General features: G+C 39.3%; 2 protein-coding genes across 3 annotated transcripts; both read left to right on the top strand.

Annotated features, from left to right (window-relative positions):
* The first annotated feature begins 706 nt into the window (after positions 1-706).
* LOC141019759 (hsp90 co-chaperone Cdc37) lies at positions 707-6617 on the top strand. The gene is made up of 9 exons (XM_073494759.1): positions 707-761; positions 948-1070; positions 1443-1724; positions 3510-3615; positions 3708-3823; positions 3984-4106; positions 5412-5594; positions 5688-5759; positions 5948-6617. The coding sequence occupies exons 2-9, from the start codon at positions 963-965 to the stop codon at positions 6086-6088; spliced, it is 1131 nt and encodes a 376-aa protein (XP_073350860.1). The 5' UTR covers positions 707-761; positions 948-962; the 3' UTR covers positions 6089-6617.
* A 2573-nt stretch (positions 6618-9190) lies between these two features.
* Positions 9191-20709, top strand: tyk2 (tyrosine kinase 2). Of its 2 annotated transcripts, XM_073493839.1 has the most exons (24): positions 9191-9352; positions 9877-10085; positions 10198-10321; positions 11479-11611; positions 11738-11901; positions 12433-12811; positions 12909-13094; positions 14095-14252; positions 14347-14464; positions 14555-14738; positions 14853-14968; positions 15051-15221; positions 15314-15401; positions 15638-15765; positions 16262-16397; positions 17206-17357; positions 17457-17607; positions 17695-17786; positions 17868-18054; positions 18420-18538; positions 19440-19612; positions 19698-19815; positions 19916-20026; positions 20118-20709. In XM_073493839.1, the coding sequence occupies exons 2-24, from the start codon at positions 9902-9904 to the stop codon at positions 20259-20261; spliced, it is 3516 nt and encodes a 1171-aa protein (XP_073349940.1). In that variant the 5' UTR covers positions 9191-9352; positions 9877-9901; the 3' UTR covers positions 20262-20709. The 2 variants fall into 2 exon arrangements, with proteins under 2 accessions (XP_073349940.1, XP_073349939.1); XM_073493838.1 differs by having other exon boundaries at positions 9262-9352; positions 17457-17786; positions 20118-20466.
* Positions 20710-21835: the final 1126 nt, after the last annotated feature.

Below are 21835 nucleotides of genomic sequence, written 5' to 3'. Positions count from 1 at the left end.
CAATGTGTTGTCCTCGAAATATCTTTTTCAACATCCACATTTCCAAATAACATTCAGTAATAAAAAAAATAATAATAAACTTATCACATTAATGGCCAGTCAGACTTTACACATACAAAGTATCATCAGTTTTTACTATTGCATGCTTGAGAAGTTCGAGGGCAAGTCCCTTGAAGGGAAATACTTTTTTTTTTTCATTTTCATAAATGAATTCTTGAGTGCAACAAATGTATTTGGATGTAGATCTGCATTCGTCATTAACTTTAAAAGCACAAGTAATTGTTTTTATTTTATTCCCTTCTCTGTCTAATAAGTAAACAAAAAAGTAGAATCAACAGAGAAAATGTTTTCAATACAGCCGTTTCTTGTATGAAGGAGTACAATTGTTTGAGAATCGAGAACTGTATTTGTAATACTGCATTGCCACATAAGCAAAGCATATTAACATATGCCAGGGAGGTTTTATAAAACAAAAAAATATCCTAAAAACATATAAAAGTGAAGATACATTAATTAATAAGAATGCATAGATTATAACAATTTTATCAAAGAAGAAGAAATCAACTACGTATTTATTTTTAAAATAATTTACAAAGCTAGAAAATGAACTTTTATTTTTGATATGAAGGTGAAAAGCTCGTCTTTTCCAGCTTCCGGCGTCGTACGTCTGTGTGACGTAGTGACGTACTGACGTCAAGCGGAAACTTGCAGCAGCAAATCTTTCTAGAATTCTGTAGCGGTCTCATGCTAGCACACGCTCGGTAGGTTTACCCGAGTTTGTCCCGGTTAAACTCATCCATCCGCTGTAGAGAACACAAATACGCATTTCTGAAACAAACACCGTTCTTGTGTTGTATGCTTTTTTGATTGAGGGTTTCGGGTTAGCTTCGTTTAGCCCAGTAACTTAGCCTCAGAGACATATTCCAAGCTAACGTTGTTTACGTTAGGTTCTAGGTGGCATAATGTCCAGGATAGACTACAGCGTGTGGGACCACATTGAGGTGTCAGACGATGAAGATGACACCCACCCAAACATCGACACACCCAGCCTCTTCAGATGGAGACACCAGGTACAAATTTAAGGCTCAAGATTTAAAGATGTTTAACGTTATATGTGTGGTGCACTGATTACACTGCAGGCGTTAGCTTTAGCTAGCAGCTAATCGTTTCCTGTGCTCACTTTGGTGCTGAAAACATTTACAAATGATTATATTCGAGTATGTAAGCACTTACAACTTCTTTTGTTTTTTTTGTAAGTAGCTCCACATCTGAGAAAACAAGTGGTAGAGTGTATAGCTCCACTATAGTAAAATACTTTGTAATACCAAATGTATTTCAGATAGCCCGAAACCTATTGATACATAATTAAAGACGATGGTGGACGTGAATGAAACTGTGGTTTGTGGTTGTGAGTGACAGATGTTGTGTTACCTGTACTTCAGGCACGTGTGGAGCGGATGGAAGACTTTAACAAAAGAGGTGAAGAAATGAATAAGACACTGCGTGAATGCCGACGTAAGGTTGCAGAGGCACAGAAGAAAGTTCAAGAGCTGTCCATTTCAAAATCGGATGATGCCAAAGCAGAGCTGATCAAAGCCCAGGCTGAGGAGAAGAAACTGAAAAAAGAGGAGCGGGAGTGGGAGAAGAAGGTGGATGAGCACAACCGAGATGAGAAGAAGATGCCATGGAATGTAGATACGCTCAGCAAGGATGGCTTCAGCAAGGTGGGGCTGCTTCAAAATGAAGGGCTCTGGACCCACACCCAAAGCCCTTCTTTGAGTGTTTGTAGGGCAAGAGAGCAATTTACCTCACACTATGCAACAGTGAATGATGTTGCCTTGGTTATTGGTACACCTTAGTGGAAGACTACACATCGGTCAGGCCAAACATGCCAAATTATGTTTGTCTTCATCACCAGAGTGGATGTCAAGTGGATTTTTACATTGTGAAGTGTCCCACTTAGTATGTGCTATGGTCATACATTATTAACGGATCCACATCAAGGTTGTTCGAGTATGTTAGGTGTTTATTTAAAAATTAGCATTTGCTGATATTTCAAATATGTTAGACTCCCAAATATCAATATCAGTATCAGCCTCACAAATCCAGCACCGCCTGTTGTAAACTTAATGTGACAAACAAGACTGCTTTTGAATCGGTATCGCAGGGTGATAGTTTTCACCTGCTGTAATACAACGCAGCCCTATAACAGAATTCAACAGCACTGGTGTGCATAACGAAATGAAATTTTGTAACTCCTTAATGCCACACAGCAAAGCAAAGAACATAAATACAGGTTTTATACACAAACATGTATACACCCAGGAAATAATCCTGTAATGTATTTTCTAAAATTTGCATCAATGGTGATGATACATGATTGGCATCATCATAATTAAAGTTCAACATCAGGTAAACACTGTTTACCTGTTAAACACAATCAGCCAGGAGATTGTAATAGGGAAATTATAACAGGCAAATCAATGGTTAGAAATTAGCACTGGCATTATTTTATCTTCGTATTATCTGCCAATTCTTTAGAGAAAACACAACCAACAATGAATTTATCCTGATAACAAGTAAAATTGGTGTACGCAGAGACTGATATAGCTTATTCCTTTTCTGCATAGAACTCCCTTTCTGTCTTAAAACTGCTTGAATAAGCTACACTGTTCAGTTGAGCAACACATTTCTTCTTTACAGTGAACATTGTCAGTTTACAATGCTGTATCCCTGTGATCACTGGACAGAAGCTTTGTGTTTGACAGACATTACTGAGCATACTCAGGGAGGCAGTTTTGTGTTTACACGACTGAGAGGAATAAACTACTCTTGTTGTGTTCAGTGTGTTTTAGATGACAGAGTTCTGTGGCACTGAGGAATAAGCTTCATCGGGCTTTGGCTGTAAATCAATACATGCTCAGACACATTGACTGTTGGTTTTGGTTTATTTTGGTTTGGAATTTGTTGGATATTAAAATATAAAGCCCTTTATAACCTTAAATTTGGGCTTATGTTTTTTTCTGGGTGGACCTTAATGATTCTCAAAGGTATAAACGTGATGTCTTGCAAGTTACACATTCTCACTAGCAGAATAACAGTGCATTGGTTGTGTAGCTAGTCCTCTCAGAAGTAGCATTACTTTCTATCATGATAAGGAATGTTTTTTGCTTGCCTCAAGCGAATTATGTAGAAAGGTGGCTAGTGCCACTGTTATATTTAATGGCACCACTGCATGTTTTGGCTGCCACATGGAATTACTGTATCATTTATTATACAAAAGTGATGACTTGAAAATGGGTATGTGACTGGAGGAGTAGCAGTGGGTCACACATTAATACACAGACTAATTATCTTGAAATGTAACCCAAAGATTCTTCTCAATTTTTCCCATACTAATTACTTCTTCTTATGCCTCTCATTTTCAGTGATGTCTGAAATGACATTCTCTACGGGCCTTGAGACATAGTCTGTAATAATTATTCTCTGCCACTCCCTGTCCTCCACAGAGCATTGTTAATGTCATCCCTGATTCTTCTGAGGAGACTGAAGAAGAGAAGGAGAAAAAGCATAAAACCTTTGTGGAGAAAAATGAGAAGCAAATCAAACATTTCGGTAAGGATAACTGACAACTTGTTATTTACTGTATGTTAGAGGGTAAAGGAAGTGAAAGTAGAGATTGACCTTCATTGCTGTCTGTACTGTAGGCATGTTGCGACGTTGGGATGACAGCCAAAAGTACCTCTCTGACAACCCTCATCTAGTATGTGAAGAGACTGCCAACTACCTGGTCATCATGTGCATTGACCTTGAAGTTGAGGAGGTAAACACTGTTACATTCATACATACATTGCCTGCATATTAAGATATACTGTTAAGTTAGTTTCATGGGCTATAACTCAGGGATCGTCTTTTTTTGCCACAACTTCTCTACTTTTTTAAAATTTGTATATTTCTCAAAAAATTCTTCCCTTTTTTTTTAGAAACACGCTTTGATGGAACAAGTGGCTCATCAGACCATCGTCATGCAGTTCATTCTAGAGTTGGCAAAAAGCCTCAAGGTGGACCCCCGCGGCTGCTTTCGTCAATTTTTTGCCAAGATTAAGGTGACTAACTGTGTTTGGATGCTACAAAATCTAAATAGAAACAGAGGAACTAAACACTCTTATTTGTGTTTCCTTAGAATCAGAAGTACAAGGCAAATTATTCTTACAAAAACAGCATTTGATATGCATTTGTTTAGGGATGCATTGATTAATCAGACAAACATCAATATCAGAAGATATTCACTTTGTTGACTGCTATCACCCAATCGGCAAGTAAGATGACATTCACCAATGGCAGTAGCCGACATTTATCTGTTATGTCAGATCAATTTTGTGCTTGCACATTCATGCCATGCTACTGGCTCGTGACATCCTGCCAGTTTGTAAGGCTGTGATAGTACTGACATTTTTTTCTCACTGAGTAGGTGATTAAAAGCAAGCTAAAAAGGCTTTTGAAGCAGTTTTGAAAAAGGAAAGAATCTTTTTCATGTGAAAGAAGGTTAGATTGAAGGTTTTTCCATAAATTTGTTTGTTTGAATTTGTGCTATTTCAAAGATGGTGTAATTAAGGAGTGAATGACTTTAAAACAGTTCAGTCACTTCTTTATAATGAAGATTTATTTTTTTACTTGGTACAAACAGGGTTATAAATAACAAAAACAAAATAAACAACATGGGTATCAACCAAATTGTTATTTTAAACAAAGGTACCAGCCTAGAATTTCACAATCGGTGCATCCCTACAATTGTTAATTTTCACATATGAGGAAATAACTTGTCATCTTGTTGTCTTTGTATTAATTTTTATCGTGACTATGATGTTTGAGTTGATTGTAATGAATGAATGGATGAGATGGGGACATAGAGAGATGGAAAAGAAAATATGACTGGCTCTTCTCCACCTGTCTATGGTTATTTATTTCTTCTTGAGGAAACAACTGCTATTATTTCTCTTATTCACTTGATCGTCTCACTCTTTCTCCTGCCTCATTAGTTTATGAATCATTAAAATGTACTACCTCCAGAGCAGGGACTTTTTTAACAATTGGAACAAATGTACTGGCTCTGAATATAGTTCTTTGGTTGCTGCAGTCAAAACGCAGGTTAAAGAGCAACTTAACACCACATTGGAGTGCTTCTGTGCCCTCTCTGGTTGAAAATATCAAGCCTTTTCCCCCTCCTGCTTTGCTGCACCAGTACATCACAAAACACAATTTCAGGTGGTGTTAACTTACTCTAACTTCTCAAGTTCCTCAAATAATTCCTGTGTTGGAAACGCTCTAGTAAATGCAAATATTCATTGAAATGTTCATTTAATGCTCAATGGTATAGCCCCAAACTCACCAAATGATGTGTCCTCTCACAGACCGCAGATCAGCAGTACCAGGATGCTTTCAATGACGAGCTGGAATCATTTAAGGAGCGGGTCCGGGGCAGGGCGAAGATCCGCATAGAAAAGGCCATGAAGGAATATGAGGAGGAGGAGCGACAAAAGCGTTTGGGACCAGGAGGGCTCGATCCTGTTGACGTGTACGAGTCCCTGCCTGCTGTAAGTTCTGCTGTTTTCATGAAGCGTCAATACTCTCCTTTATCTTCTGTTGTTAGTAAAAAAATCCCTCACAAAATGTCTTCTAAATTGCAGGAGATGCAGAAATGCTTTGATGACAAGGACATTGGAATGTTACAAGAAGTTATTAGCAAAATGGATCCAACGGTAGGTTTCTTTGTTCAAGTTTACAGTTTTGTTTTTATCTGTTTCCAATAAACAGCAGTCTCTTTAGACCAATTGAATCTGCTGGGACTCATATTTCATTTACGAAAATGTGTAGTTATCTGATTCACATGTGTATTTTTGTTCTTCTTTGGGCCTGTAAGTAAATGTTGTTGTTTTGCATGATTTAGGAGGCGAAGGCTCACATGAAAAGGTGCATCGAGTCGGGTCTCTGGGTCCCCAACTCCAAGACGGATGATGGAGATGAAAAAGAGGAAGATGGTACCTATGAAGAAGTGAAACAGGGGGAGGAAGAAACTAAGAAGGAATGACCAACATTGATCAAATGAATTGTTGTTTCTGCAAATGTACTTACCCGCTATATTGCAACTCCACTATGTGTATGACTAGTTTGCCAATCAAGGAACAATGAAATAACTTCTCTAAAATATTTAGCCGAGACTTAAGGGATTAGCTTTTACCTTGCTGCACAACTGTGATGCATCAGTAATTCCTGCTTGGAAAAGAAACTGCTGCTTGTGTTAAGGTCTTTTATTTGTTTGGACATCACTAAAGCTGTCTTCTTACATTTACCTGTATACACCTGTCAGTTTTTGCGAGTGTGTACGTGCACACATGCTTGTCTGGTTTTGCTGTTGTATGGTGGAAAAACCTTCTATACAACATTCTATACATTTTCCGGTTGTGCATACAATGAATTTTTCTTGTTATTTCCAAATTTAAGATTTTGTTTGACTTTTTTGGCCTTAATCAGCCGATGTATCAGATGGTTATTTCCCCAAAAGTGACATTTTCTACAAACTTGCTTAACTAAAGGTTGAATTATATCCAAAAACTCGAGACCAGGGTGTTGTGGTTATGTCTAAAAACTCACTGTGTGGGTGAGATGCTCTTCAGATGATACGGTTACAGGTAAAAAATGTGAGTCATAACAGAATCACAGGAAAATGTTCCATTCGTGAGACCTTTAGCCATGGTAATGACTGCTTTTTAATATGAAGCTGGTGCATCTACGCAGGGGGTTTCTAATGAAGCATTTGGTATTTACAAGTGACAGTTGCTCCACATAGACATTCAGTTGTCCTGTGGGAAAATAGATATCTCTCCATCTAAGCATTAAAACCCATCGATTTTGGCCTGAGGATGAGTTCTCACACTTGCACCACTTATACTGAAACTTTATATGGCCCAACCTCAAGCATATAAATGGAAATAAGAGTCCTACAGGTGAGCTTTGAAGTGCTTGGGGATGACTGATATCTTACATTGACCTGAGTTGATCTAAACTAGAATCCCAGTGGATAAAAGGGTCCATGCAGGCCATGTGAGTGATTGCTGTCATGGGGCCCTTTAAGGTGATGTGACACACTCCTGAATGTATGGTTAGATGCTTTACTTTCACTTCCCATGCTTTTATTTTGAAGGAGAGGGTTTGAGTTGGTTGGAAAATTGCCTGATGTGAGGTCTGACTTTATACAAATAAACAACTATTGGGTGAAACAACTCATACAAAGGCATTATCTATCTTAGAAAGACTATATACTGTCAGAGGCTATGGGAAACTTTCCACCAAGCTTTTGTGTGAGGGTATTAAAATGATGAGGACTGGAAGCCTCTGTAATAACAAGGCAACCTCACATTGCAAACGAAATGAATAATGAAGGGCAGCTCAACCTCTCTATAGACAGAAAATAACCAGTGAACATCATAAATGAATGATGACCCCTTCCCATTTAAGTGTTTTATTGTTAATCACCCCTGTGGTTTTCATCATATATCAAGTCAAAGGGTGGTTGTTGATAGTAAAAGTTATTGATGCAGTTTCCACAACACAAATTCAATGTGTTTATCCAGATGGTTCAAAGACAGAAAAAAGGGAGAATTCAATGAACCGATGCCCACAAATTTTCAATCAAAATGAAACATCCTCACATTGAGATTACCACACAGGAGGAGCACCACCCACGTGCAGTTCCACCACCCAGCCAGCCAGAATTTCATGCCAGGGGCCCCAGAGGTAAGGTTTGTTAATATGTATCTGTATATATCCTCATATATGTATGATTTATGATGGATGGTAAACATTCAGTGGTGAAAAGAAGTACTCCGAGCCTCTCTTCACGTGAAACTACCGATGCCAACGTGTGAAAAACAGTGCTGTCATAACGAAACTTACTTAAATAGCCAGGATGTAAAAAATACTCGTGCAGAATGTCCAGTTTGCATTATGCCCTTTTACAGTGTATGTTGAGTATTTATAACAATTTTATAATTGTATGATTATGTTTTTTTTAATATATATAATAACAATAATCTGCACAGAAACTAGTAACTGTTAAACAAATGGAGGGAGGTAATATTTGCAGATATAAATCATAACATTTACTCAGGTGAATTACATTGCATTAACTTTTGTGTTTGTGAATTTTATTTTCGATGTGAGCGGTGATGAAATGTAACTAAGTACATTTACTTGAATAATTTCCTGTATTTCCATTTTTTGCTGCTCGATACTTTCTTGCTCTTAATAATGATAATTGTAGATACTCGTTACTTGGATTAAAAAAGACTTAAGTGATTCTGATAACTGGAAAAATGCTGAATGTCGGACTTGATAAGGTTGATAATCGGTTGACCCATAATGTACAGTATGTACATACATATAAATATATGTATTATTGATCATTTAAAATCAGATACTTTAAGACTTTTACTCAAGTACTATTCATAAGGGTGACTTTTACTTTTACCAAAGTAATATGTTAACACAATATCATGGATGCGGTAATTTCGGGTGCTGAGGGGGCTGCAGCACCTAAAACGAGGCTATGACATATGCCGAATTTACAAGAATGCGCAAATAATACAGAACTTGTCAGAAACAACTCTTCACAAAGTTTGAAAAGTGTTTCCTTACTCAACAACTCGCAAAATTGAGCGATTTTCTAAGGGAGTCTGGGGAATTTCTTTTCCTCTTCGTCTTCCTGCTGTTGTTGACTGTAGTTGATATAGCTGCTTTGACCTATAATATTGTGTTCAAGTTTGCTTTCTGCTTTAGTGCAAAAAATATTGTTAATAGCGATAAAATAATTGTTATCCTGACCGTTCAAATCAATACAAAAAACATGAATGTCTGGCACCATTTACTGCAATTTTAAACTCTACATATTTTTCTTTACTCACAAATTAAAATCACTAATGTGGAATTGCAGGTTGAGACATAAATAAAATATGAGAATAAACTAAAAATACGTTTTCTTTTAATCCTCCAAAACACCAATGATACATTGCATAATTGAGTCTGTAGTGTACGTGCAAATTATTTTCATCGCTTTTTACAATCTTCGGTCTTTGACGTTTATTTTGAAAGGTCAGCCCATGTATACGTGCGTGTGCAGGAGGGAGTGACCGTGTTGGTTTCGGGAAGCCGCAGCCAGCAGCAGTCTGTCATCTCTCTCAAGAAGAGCTGACAGTGTGGGCGAAGGGGAAATACGCTCATTATGAAGCTTGACTGTCGGTTCATCTCTGCCTGACAGGTTTTTAATCTACATCTTCAAAAAAGTCGTCGTTAAACGGTAAGATTCACAAGAGTCACAGTTTAGGGGGTATTCCTTCAGTAATGTTTGTTTATGTAACGTGTTTTCTTTCCGTGGCGTCCGATACACTGAAATGCATGCGAGGACTCGTGTTGAGAAACACTCCGTGTGTCTTACACACATTTATACGAGGTCAATTACAGACGTGTGTTTCTGTTTTTGCGATGTATTGTGTAACGTAAACATGGTGTAATCCCCGGAAGGCCTGACGTCCGTTGATAACGTCACTTGTTTTAAGTTGTTTCTGTATATTTAACGTCAATTCTTCACCCACAAACTTATTTTCCTTAAGTAATCATCGTGTAAAATGAGAAATACCGAATTTTTGAGAGAAGCGCAAAGTGTTGTTACGTTTGTTTTTACGTAGGCCTTCGTGCGTAATGTTACGTGATTCCATAACCTGACAGTCATATGCTCTCTCTCTCTCTCTCTCTCTCTCTCTCTCTCTCTCTCTCTCTCTCTCTCTCTCTCTCTCTCTCTCTCTGTGTGTGTGTGTGTGTCAGAGTTTTGCCTGACCCCCCCCCCATCATGTCTAGAAGTGGCTGGTCGTCACGTTCAAGGCAGGGGGCATTCCCAGACCAGCCCGAGCCTCCTCAGGGTCAGGGCATCCATGTTTACCTCTTCTGGACGAAGGAAGGGGAGAGGTATCTGTCCTACACAGACGGTGAAGTCACAGCTGAGGAGCTGTGCATCTCAGCTGCAAAGACTTTAGGTGAGAGTGACCAAACACACCCACAGAGACCTAAACTCAAAGGGTTTTACTGGAGTTGATTTTGTTGTGGCTGGTGGCAAATGTGTTTGTAACCTCAGTGTTTGCTCCCCAGGGATAAGTCCTCTGTGCCATGTGTTGTTTGCTCTGTACAACCCGCTGACGTGCTGCTGGTACAGTCCGAACCATGTTTTCAGTCCAGAGGAAAACTCCAGCCTCGTCGTTTACTACTGTATGAGGTCAGTGGGTGTGTTTTTATGGTACTGTATTATTAAAGCACAGAGAAATTACAAATACTTTCTCATAAATATTACTGGTGGACAAATATTCAGCATTTTTATCAGTATTGGTGATTTTTCTGTCAGATCGCAGATTTTAAAAAAAACTAAAAATGTGCTACTTTGGCTCTGATGCAACATCCTCTCACACAATTTTTTTTACAATTTTCTTATTGGCAACACATCACAATTAATAGCCTATAGACACTGAACAATCTGAATCTGCCAAGTAACCAGTGACTAAATGTAGTGGAGAGGAAGTATAAAGTAAAAGAAAAAGGAAATACTAGGTACCAGCTCGTAAAAAGCCCTATCTGTCGCCTAATAAATATTATAAAAATAAAATACAATAAACTGGTATGAAAAATATATTTCATTAAAATAAAGGAATTTGTCATTTGAAAATAAATTCTGCACAAGCTGATATTATCACATTTAAGGCATTTAGTAGCCTCAATATGGGTTTTACTTTAAGAAACACTTTTCAGTCAGTATCTACTCACCCTCATGCCGATGGAAAGTCAGGGGGAAGTTTTGCAATCCACTAAACATTTCTGGAGCGTCACAGCAAAAATAGCATTTTACCGAACTGCTGAAGAAGCTGGGGATTTTTTTTAAAATCTAAAAAAAAAAAAAAACAACACAAACAAAAATACATAAAATGGCTAGATACAGCGGGTCCAGGGTGCTAACGCCTTTAGCTTAGCAGCTACAGTGAAGATGGCTTCTTAGGAGACTTGGGGTTATGCCAGATGAGTTGCATAGAGTGTTTTTATGTCTTAAAACAAGTCCCCATCTACTTGTTGTTTATGAGAATGCTGCAACGCTGTTTTGCTGTGAAGCTCCAGAAATGTTTTGTGGACTAAAAAACTTCACCCAAATTTTCAGGGTCAGTAGAAAATGTCTGAAAGCTGATTGTTGTACAGTTTTTTTCTACAGTTTAAACTTGGGGATAAAAATGTGTCTCCTTTGAGAATAACATATTAAATTATGTATTTTAAGTACTTAGAATACGCAAATACAAGCTCTTGAAGTGTTTTTTATTACAAAATACATCATAATTTGGATGAAACACACTGAGGATTTTCACATCGGTTGTTTGGTGTCTTTGTAACTAGGTTTTACTTTCGGAATTGGCACGGACTTACTGAGAAGGAGCCATCTGTATCCCGTTATGCTCACAAATCGGGGACAGCTCAGGGGGGTTCTCCTCTGCTTGAAGTCACATCCTTGGAGTACTTATTCGCCCAGGTTCGTATTTAACTTTAACCTAACCCCTAACCCTATGGTTTACTGAGTGTTAATTAAATGCACATTTATTTGTTGTGTTCACAGTAGTAAAGTACCTAACCTGTTTGTTTCCTGTGTCTCCCAAAGGCTAAATATGAATTTGTGAATGAAGTAGTGCAGATGGAAGACATCGAGTCGGAGGAGGAGCTTAGTCGCTTCAAAAACGAGAGCTTGGGGATGGCTGTGCTTCACCTCTCACACCAGGCAATACGAACAGGCAAAACCTTACAAGATGTTACCAAAAAAGTCAGGTAATTACTCTGGAAGGAGTGAATTAAGCAACATTTCCACCCAAATTGCCTGAACTTTGAGGCAGAGGAACTACTTTTCAAGAGAATAGAAGGTTGCGTAAAATAATGTCCCTGGAACTTGGGCATTTCACTATGCACATTTTCACAATTTTTGACATTTCATAGACCAAACAACTAACAGATTAATTGATAAAATAATCAGTAGTGAAAATAATCAATAATTCCAGCCCGACTAAGTGGAGGCATATGTAATTTTAGATATGAATTTTTAATCGTCTGTACTGCTCAGTACGTGACTAATTGTACCTGAATCTGTAAATTTGTCAACAAAGATTTACATTTTTTAATTAGAATATGTTCTGACGATGCATATGTATTTGTCTCATTATAATTAGGTAACTTCTTTTACTGTTATTTCTGTCCTGTTTTCTGCTACTGTGATAATCCACGTTCCCCTTTGGATCATCAAAGCTTCTTCAAATCTAATTTAAACACAGGATCCGGTTAACATTATAATATTTTTTTTCCCAGCTTCATACGCTGCATTCCAAAGTCTTTTGCCAAACTCATTTACGAAGACAACTTCCTGACAAAACTCCGGATCCGACGAGTGTTTGCAGAATTTGTAAAGACCTTCCAGCAGCACACTGTGGCTAAAGGGCGGCTGGGCTCCCACGAGATCATGTATAAGTACATCTCAACTCTCGAACACTTGGCGCCACGTTTTGGCATAGAGACGTTCCCTGTGTCCCACATGGAACAGAGAAGGGACGGGGTTGTGAGTAGCTCTTACTCCAACACCACTCATGCGCAGGGCGTCTCGAAAGACAGCTTCATCGCTCCCGCCACGCATGAAATAATGGTGTCCGGAACCAACGGGATTCAGTGGAGGGAGGTGTCTGGTCAGAAGGTTTGTCAAAAAATGTCAAGCTTCTCATGGTCTCATTCTGTGGCATGTTGTTATTCTGCTAGTGAGGACTATTTCTTCTTTCTGTCTCTTCACCTAGGCCCAGGACAACACTTACTGCAGGAATGAGCCTCTGAACTACATGAGGAGAACAAAGCAACAGTCCAGCCAACCGAATGAGAACACTCCCTGTAAATGGACCTCCTTCTGTGATTTCCCTGAAATAACTCACATAGCCATTACTGGAGCTAATGTGTGCATTAGCACTCAGGACAATCACTGCATGGTGAGAGTGCTTGTTTACCCTTTTATATAAAAGCTGCAGTACATTAATTCAGTTGGTAAATGTGCTTGTGGTACATTAGTCCTATTGATTTACTGTTTATTACTCATGCTATTGATCAGATCGGTCAGTCTTTAAACGCACTAGAAGGAACTTTTAACTGGTCACAAAACAGCCTCAGTCTTTAATACTGATGCCTCAATAAACCTACAAAAGCAAACAAGACAATCAGTGAGAAGGTCAGCTATTTCTTTATAATTATTCTGAAAGACTGCCATTGGGTCAGATCCTGAAAATTACAAGTATTTTTTATGGCGGAGTGCTGACGATGAATTGAGGAGAAGCTGCTCTGTAGTCTGTAGGCAGCGTAACATCCGACTCACAACTTAACATTATATGTTGGCCTTGCTACCAAGCTATTTTTTTGCTGTTGGTTGTTATTATGAAGACATAACGTTACTAAGGAATGTTGATAATGTTAGCTTTAGCTCACCAAAATTGCTATTACCGAGCAACCAAATCTGTTAGCTGTAGAATTACATGTTTACAAAATTTACTTAGTTTCACCATCATCATATCGCTGTCATTCATTTTACATAGCCTCAAATAGACACTTTACCTCTCGGGATGGGTTTAAAAAAAACATTGCTTTGTACAGCAAAGCACTTGGGCACCGACAGGGACTTCATAGTATATTTAAGATCAACACACCAGCCAGATCAAGATCTTTATGACAGAAGGCGGTTGGGCTAGTACCGCTTTTGTCCACAGGGGCCGCCAGAATCAACAATAATGAAAGTTCCTTATAGATGCTTTAAAGTGTTCAAATTGTACAGTATGCATGTATGCCCCTGATTCGCATATATTCTCCAATTATATATGTTTTTGACTATAAGAGCTTCTGGTTTTGGCAGCTTCAGGCATTGTGTGATGTTTTGAATTTGCATGTGTCTGTAGGTGGGAGCTCTGCGTAAAATAGTGGTGTTTTTGTGTGTGTATGTAGGAGGTTCAGATGAACTCCAGCCAGGAGGCCCGTTCCTTCGTCTCCCTCCTAGATGGGTACTACCGGCTGACTGCAGACGCCCACCACTATGTTTGTCATGAAGTGGCTCCCCCGAGGGTCTTACTGAGTGAAGCAAATGGACTGCATGGACCTATGCAGTGAGTTTTCTCCCCTTAGAGATGCACATACAGACACAAATAAGCTATGGAGAAACATGGTGTGTCATATCACAACTCTGGTGTGTTTCTCCAGAGATGATTTTGTGCCACTGATGCTGAAAAAGATGGCAGCAGAGGAGGGAGCTTTCCTCGTACGTTGGAGTGCTCTCGACTATCACCGCATCATCCTAGCTGTCCTGAGCAAAAATGAGGTAAGTCGACAACCACCCTCCTCTCTGGAAATTATTGCAGTGTGGTCATGATGAAAATTTTCAGCTACTGTGTTTGTATGTACATCATAGAATGGATCGGCGCTAAGCCACAAGCAGTTTCGGATTCAGTACAAGGGTTCGATGTTCTGTCTGGAAGGCTGGGACAAAGAATTCTCCAGTTTGAAGGAGCTCACAGACAGCCTCAAGACCTTCGTACTCAAGTCTGGTTCGGAAAGCTTTACAATCAAAAAGTGCTGTTTGCCAAGGCAATCAGGTTTGTGTTTACCGGACATGTATACTTTATGCCAAAATCCTCTAGTGTGGTTTGAAGTTACTCTGCTTTTGGGGTTAATTATTTCCTGACATGGGTTTTGTCCGTATTATGTAGAGAAATCCAACCTTCTGGTGAAGAGGCATGGTGTCGATAATGGTCGTCAGACTGACCCACTGTCCCTGAACATGACCCTTCGCTTCCACCAGATCAAGGACGGAGAAATCAAAAAGGTGACTTGACATCGGTTCCCACCTGACGAGCTTTGTGTTCTCAGCTCTGTGACTGACCAGTGGGTGTTGTGTTTATGAGCAGGGGCAGCATTTGGGCCGTGGGACCAGAACTAACATCTACTTGGGACGTCTGAGGGTGAAAGGTGAAGGAAACGGCAACGAGGACGACAAGTGCAACAACAACTCTGACAACTGCAGGGAGATCCAAGTGGTTCTCAAGAGTCTAGACCAAAGCCACAAAGATATTGCACTAGTAAGCCTCGTCATCTTTGCATTAACGGTCACAAACACTCGAAAGAAAAACTGTGGCACTCTTTCAACATTCCTTCCTTTTGTCTTTTTCAGGCGTTTTTTGAAACTGCCAGTCTCATGAGCCAGGTATCCCACAGCCACCTGGTGTTTGTACACGGCGTGTCAGTCAAAGGATCTGAAAGTAAGAGCACCAACATGTTCAGTCTCCACAAACACACTTCTTCTCTTAGGTGTGTGACTTCCTTGTTCTGTACTTCCCCATCACACATATTATGTGTGTTTATAGTCAAATTCATGATTTGAATGCCAAGTGAACCATGAAGCTAGTTCTGTTTCAAAGAGCTTGCTACTTGTTTACATTTTTGCTGTTGGCTTTGGCACAGACTGGACCTCTCTGACTTGTTTCTACCTTTACAGATATCATGGTAGAAGAATTTGTGGAGTTTGGGCCTTTGGATGTTTTCCTTCACAAAGAAAAGGCATCAGTGACTCCACAGTGGAAATTCATTGTTGCAAAGCAACTTGCCAGTGCCCTGAGTTACCTTGTGAGTTCAAACACTACTCTGTTTTTTGTGTGTCACTTATCATAATTCTCAGGTCACATTTGACAGCTGAATAATAAAAACATATAGACTAATAGATATCAACATGAAACTCCCCAGTTTATTACTTAAATGAAGACAGTTATTTTTTGTATGTTTTCTAAAATGATATGACTATATTATATTATTCACGTGTCGTGTGTCCACTTAAACACAGCACAGTGCAAGTAAGTAATACATTTACAATCAACTGCTTTCCGCCACTGGGTAAAGCCTTCCGATTAACTAAATCAGGAAGTGCAGCTTTTGAACTGGACGCCAAGTTTTGATTCTGAGCTGCAGGCAGGAAGTTAAATTATCTTATTATCTGAACAAACTTTAAGATAAGTGCTGTAAGGGAAGTATATTTTTGCCTGATGACCAGGAGATTTATTCACATGGGTTCAACTTATTTGAATGACCTCAAAAGTTAATGCCAGGACCATTTTTATCATTGTAGGAGACCAGTCGGCTTGTTCATGGAAACGTCTGTGCCAAGAACATTCTGGTGGCGAGGCGCGGTCTGGAGCCTGGTACCACTCCTTTTGTCAAGCTGAGCGACCCAGGAATCGCCCTGAGTGTGCTTTCACGGGAAGGTTAGTATTCTACACAAACTTTAATTAAAGTCATCATACAAGAAGGTCTCCCACCTCAGTCAGCATCAGGTTAGCTGTATTTTTGTGCAGTTCTGCCTTATTTTAATCAGATTTAGGAAACAGGAAACCTAAACCCGACCACTTCTCCTTCCTGTTGTTTTGCTGTTTTATCTCACAATTTGTCATTTAAGGCTGTCCGAAATACTGAAGTCTATGAGCAAAAGAAAAAGATCTGATTCATAATTACCTTTTTTTGCAGCTGCTAACATTGAATATACATAAAAAACTACTTTGTAGTATCAGATGTAGCTGGGGACTGGTTTTAAAATGTAAAAAAAACATAAAATGGCTTCATACTCCTGTGTAGTCTAAGTCTCTAGGAGCCCTGGGATCCCAAATTGATTTGAAAAGATGTTTTTTACACTCTCGACAAATGGTAGAGCTCGTGCACCCACTTCAGATGGGGTACGTGCTGATGCATTTAGCTTATTGGCTTGGGCTTAAAAAAGGTTTAAATAACATATTTCCAAACCAATTTAGATTAGATTTAGATCTTGGGAGGGGGCTCCTAGAGACTTGAATTACACTGGAGAAGCTATATAATTAGAGCAATAATGTGTAGCATTTGTTCAGTTTTATCAAACTTTCAGGATCATTATTGGCTCTATGTGTACACATACAAGTAATTTGAGTCAGGTTTTAGACTATCGAATTAAATTCTGCTGTTATATGGAGTTTCTCTTCAAAAAGCTGATTGCTTTAAATTGATGTAACCTGTCTTTTTTATTATTACTATTCTGCACTACAGAGCGTCTTGAGCGTATCCCATGGATTGCGCCTGAGTGTGTTGACAGAGGTGAATCCATTGGCAATACTTCTGACCAGTGGAGCTTTGGAGCAACGCTGCTCGAAATCTGCAACAACGGAGATCTTCCCATGAGTGGCAGCACATTGTCTGAGGTAGGCCCTTTATTTATCTTCCAATAGCCACAGGCTGCACCTTCCTAGTTGATCCTTCTGACTTCAAATTGTAACACCAGAACCTTTTGGCCCAAACAGAAAGAGCGCTTCTATCAGCAAATGGGCCGTTTAGCTGAACCATCCTCCCAGGAGCTGGCCAGCTTCATCAGCATGTGTTTGACCTACGAGCCTGCGGAGAGGCCTTCGTTCCACACTGTGCTCAGAAAGCTCACAGAAATCATGATCAAAAGTGGGTTTTGCTTGCTCTCCTCAGTTTCTGTATTTCCTTTAACCTCCCTTGGTGCCTTTTTAATAGTGTTTTTTTTTCTGCAAACAGATCCTGATATATCTCCAAGTGAAACTCTCCCTGTCAAAGACCCTAGCATGTTCCATAAACGCTACCTGAAATGGATGAAAGATTTAGGAGAGGTGAGTTCTAATACCACATCACCACAGTGTTTTCTTTATTCCTGTATGTTAGTGATGCACTGCTCATTGTTCTGTCTCCAGGGTCACTTCGGAAAGGTGACTCTCTACTTGTATGACCCTGCCAACGATCGCACAGGAGAACCTGTGGCAGTGAAGGCTTTGAAACAAGAGGGTGGTAATGTGGAGAGCTGGATGAGGGAGATTGATATCCTGAAGTCGCTTTATCACAGCAACATTGTCAAGTACAAGGGCTGTTGTACTGAACTGGGTGAGTCCTCAGCTGTCATCTGTCTGCTTCAAATATGTTCATTGGAAAAATGTCAACATGCAGTGTCTGCATGTTCAAAGGAGAGCTCGCTCAATACACTCTTTTAGCTTGCAGTGCTCAGTGGATGATTCAGGGAATTGATTTTTGATCCCTGCTGTTTTTCTGTAAATATTGAAAATCTATTCGAGACAGGACTATTCAAGTGCGAGACGGTTTCCATTGTATGTCAATATTTTGAGTTTTCAACACACAGCATGCTGAGCACCACAGTGCCTTAACCACCAGGATAGGCAACGGGTAATTCTTGCCTTTAAAAAGCAATGGAAGTAGGAGGATTAAAGCACTGTTGCACTTTCCATTGACAGGAGGACAAGTGGTGCAGCTGATAATGGAGTATCTTCCTAAGGGGAGTCTGAAGGATTACCTTCCAAAACGTAAACTGAGCATGCCCCAGTGCCTGATGTTTGCTCAGCAGATCTGTGAGGTGAGTTCTGTAGTTTGTGCTCATCATATACATTTCCACTTGATTTCTTCAGTATTCCCGGTGCAGTGTGTAAACTGTAATCCAGTGGGAGGTTGTGTGAAAAGTTCCAAGTACTTGATATTGCCTTAAATAGATAGTCGATCACATTAAGCCATCATTTCATCTTGTTCTGGGTATTGCCATTAATTCCTGTTTGCGTTGAGTGGTTTAATTGTAGTCGCGTTATGTTACACTGTGTTTTCTCTCAGAAAAATGTCTACCAGGAAGTAATCACTCATCATGCTGTTGTTTGCCACACCATTTTTTGTTTATGATATGCTTCTAATATTAGAGGACTCTACAGCTGCTAGTAGCTCTGTGAGCTTGTACTGTAAATGTTAATGTTGGCATGCTAACAGGCTCACAATGACGACGCTAACATGCTGATGATTTGCAGATATGATATTTACCACATTCACAATCTTAGTTTTGCGTGTTATCATTCAAACATTCAGCACTGAACTCAAAGTACAGATAAGGCTGGTGGGAAAGTAATGGACAAATTGAGGTTTAGATGAAAAGTCAGAATCACCAATGGTATTACGATAATTCCTACTGTGTACCAAAATTCATTACATTTCAGACAGACAGACATTGTCATCCCTAGAGCCATCAACTTCAACTTTGTTTTGTCCCTGAAGGGCAATTGGTTTTACAGCAAGGCATTGTACAAAACATAAAAGAACATAGAGAAAGGTTCCCTGAATACAGTGGGCCAGAAGTCTGACAACAGTAGTCACTGGCATGCAACCTTCAGAGCGTACTAAGCCACAGCAGCAATAGTAATATATGCTGCTAACATGGCTCAAACTAATTTACTACAGGAGGGTTAGGGTTTTACTTCTGTTGTTCTCTTTTAAAGGGTATGGAGTACCTGCACTCAAAGAGATACGTCCATCGAGACCTCGCTGCCCGCAATGTCTTAGTGGACAGTGACAATTTGGTAAAGATTGGAGACTTTGGCCTGACGAAATACATCCCTGAAGGCGAGATCTACTACCGTGTCCGTGAGCACGGGGACAGCCCGGTGTTCTGGTGAGTTCATGCAGCACTTTACAGTGTGATTCAATGCTTTGTTCGTTGACTTTATCTGCTAAATTGTATTTTTTGTACTGCATAGGTACGCCATTGAATGCTTGAAGGAGAGTAAATTTTCCTTCTCCTCTGACATTTGGTCCTTTGGCGTTACGTTGTATGAGATCCTGACGCGCTGTGACCCGCGCAAAAACCCACCAACAGTACGTTATAACTGGCCTCTTATAACAAGCTCAAACCTGCATATATTTTCATGTGAGAGAGTTAAATGTACAGTGTACTCTTCTGTGGTCTTTTTTGTAGAAGTTCGGTGAAATGATGGAGGAAACCCAGGGACAGATGACTGTGATGGTACTCATTAAACTGCTGGAGAGAAATAGGCGTTTGCCTTGTCCCAAAGACTGCCCGCATGAGGTAACATTACATGCAAAAGAATTGCCACTTTGTTGGCGCAATGAGCAGCCTGATATTTTTATAATTTCTTTTTTTTTTTTTTTACCAACAGGTGAAGATGTTAATGGAGCAGTGTTGGGCTGCAGATCCGAAACAGCGACCAACATTCAGATCCCTCATTGAGAAGTTCGAGGGTATTCGCCGAACATTTGACTGGCACTCTAATATAAACTTTTCTTTGGCTCAGATCTGCTGATCAGAACTCTGAAGATCGACTCGTCTACATGTCAACATTTTGCTACCATGGCAACCTTATATCACAGTATAGCCAGTAATGTGTCTGCTGCTGTGCAATGCCTGCTGCCTCCATTTACATAGATGTCTTTATACTTCTGGTTTGTTTTTAACATAAGCACACTGCTATCCTCTAATATGTGATATTAATACAATGATAAACTCAATCAGTGCATTTTTGTCTTGGCTGTTGAGAAGTATGGTGGTACTTTAAGCCGTCGGTGTCAGCTTTCGTCTTATAAAAAAGTATAGATTTGCATATATCACAGTAAGTATTAAGAATTTCTGTAAGGTTGGGGGATTACTATGTTTCACTTAATGTTTAAGTTTTGTAAATTTTCTGAGTATATGTTGATTTTGTATAAACCAAAAGAAACAAATATAAAATCTAATAAACCATTTCTAACATACCCTTTCATGAAAGCTTGAAATAGATTGATGTCATAAAGTATAAAAATGTTTTTACAGAATGTGCGATTTCAGATCTGTGTTACTAAACGTCCAGTATTCAACAAAGCACAACTTACTCTCTTCATACATAAGTATTCACAAGCAGGCCACTGAATAGTCGTTCCCCTGTTAAGTCCTGGCTTCTTAAGGTGCGTGTTAAAGTGCCACTAGGAAAGAAAGAAGCTTGAGCAAAAATAAAACATGGACTTCAACATCAACAAGAACACTGCTGTGCCAAAATTGGACTAAATTATTCGACCGACTACACTGTCAATACAGCAGATCTGCTGCAAGCATCTCACCATGTGTTTGAAGGAAAGGGCTAAAGGCTAATATGAGGAATGTATCACTGGACATGCCCAGTGACTGCTTACATACTGTGATGCTGTTATACATTCTGGGAACATCAGACTTACTGTCTCCATTGAGCAATAAACAAGCAGCTTTTATAGCTTTATCACTGGCCCCTTGAGTCCCTTTCTGGACCTGGAGGATCAGGCATGCTCCACTGCCAAAGACACCAGAGTCTCTGTATTCTTTAATAACAACACAGACTGATCAGTCAGCTGAGACAGGCTACCACAGTCCAGGATTGTTTAGGATTTCTGTAACTTCACAACATCAGCCCCTCTACATCCAAGGCTATGACAAGAAAAATAATATGTACTATGTAATATTTTATTATTTTATTCCAATAGAAAAGACTGAAAGGCTGGGCCTTTATCATACAAAACACACTTAACAGGAAAACCATGAAAGTAGCACATATCCAAATAAATACACATATCTTATAATCTTATAATTCAAAACCAACATAAAACATGATTACTAAAGTTATGCATATGGCTGGATGCATTTATAGATGTGTACGTGTGCCCTGTGTCTATCTAATTTATCTAGTGTCTGATTCTGATGTTGATGTTATCAAATAGCTATTTAATCATATGTATAGTCCAAATCTTTATATCTAATCCAACTTGCTTATAGCATAGGTTAAAAAAACTGTGCAACTGTCTTTTTAATAGCGTGTTTTTTATTTTTTTATTTTTTTTACTTGGCTGTTGTCACATTAACTGGGGAACCCCT

The sequence above is a fragment of the Pagrus major genome, chromosome 23 (genome assembly GCF_040436345.1).
Source record: "Pagrus major chromosome 23, Pma_NU_1.0".
In the NCBI taxonomy this organism is placed as follows: Eukaryota; Metazoa; Chordata; class Actinopteri; order Spariformes; family Sparidae; genus Pagrus; species Pagrus major.
The sequence above is the reverse complement of the archived record's forward strand: the minus strand, read 5'-3'. Positions and strand labels throughout refer to the sequence as shown.

Coding starts and splice junctions, on each gene's coding strand:
- LOC141019759 (XM_073494759.1), top strand. CDS start 963: ATGTCCAGGATAGACTACAGCGTGTGGGACCACATTGAGGTGTCAGAC. Junction 1,071..1,442: donor TCTTCAGATGGAGACACCAG/GTACAAATTTAA, acceptor CCTGTACTTCAG/GCACGTGTGGAGCGGATGGA. Junction 5,760..5,947: donor TTAGCAAAATGGATCCAACG/GTAGGTTTCTTT, acceptor TGCATGATTTAG/GAGGCGAAGGCTCACATGAA.
- tyk2 (XM_073493838.1), top strand. CDS start 9,902: ATGTCTAGAAGTGGCTGGTCGTCACGTTCAAGGCAGGGGGCATTCCCA. Junction 14,739..14,852: donor CTGTTTGCCAAGGCAATCAG/GTTTGTGTTTAC, acceptor CGTATTATGTAG/AGAAATCCAACCTTCTGGTG. Junction 20,027..20,117: donor CCAAAGACTGCCCGCATGAG/GTAACATTACAT, acceptor TTTTACCAACAG/GTGAAGATGTTAATGGAGCA.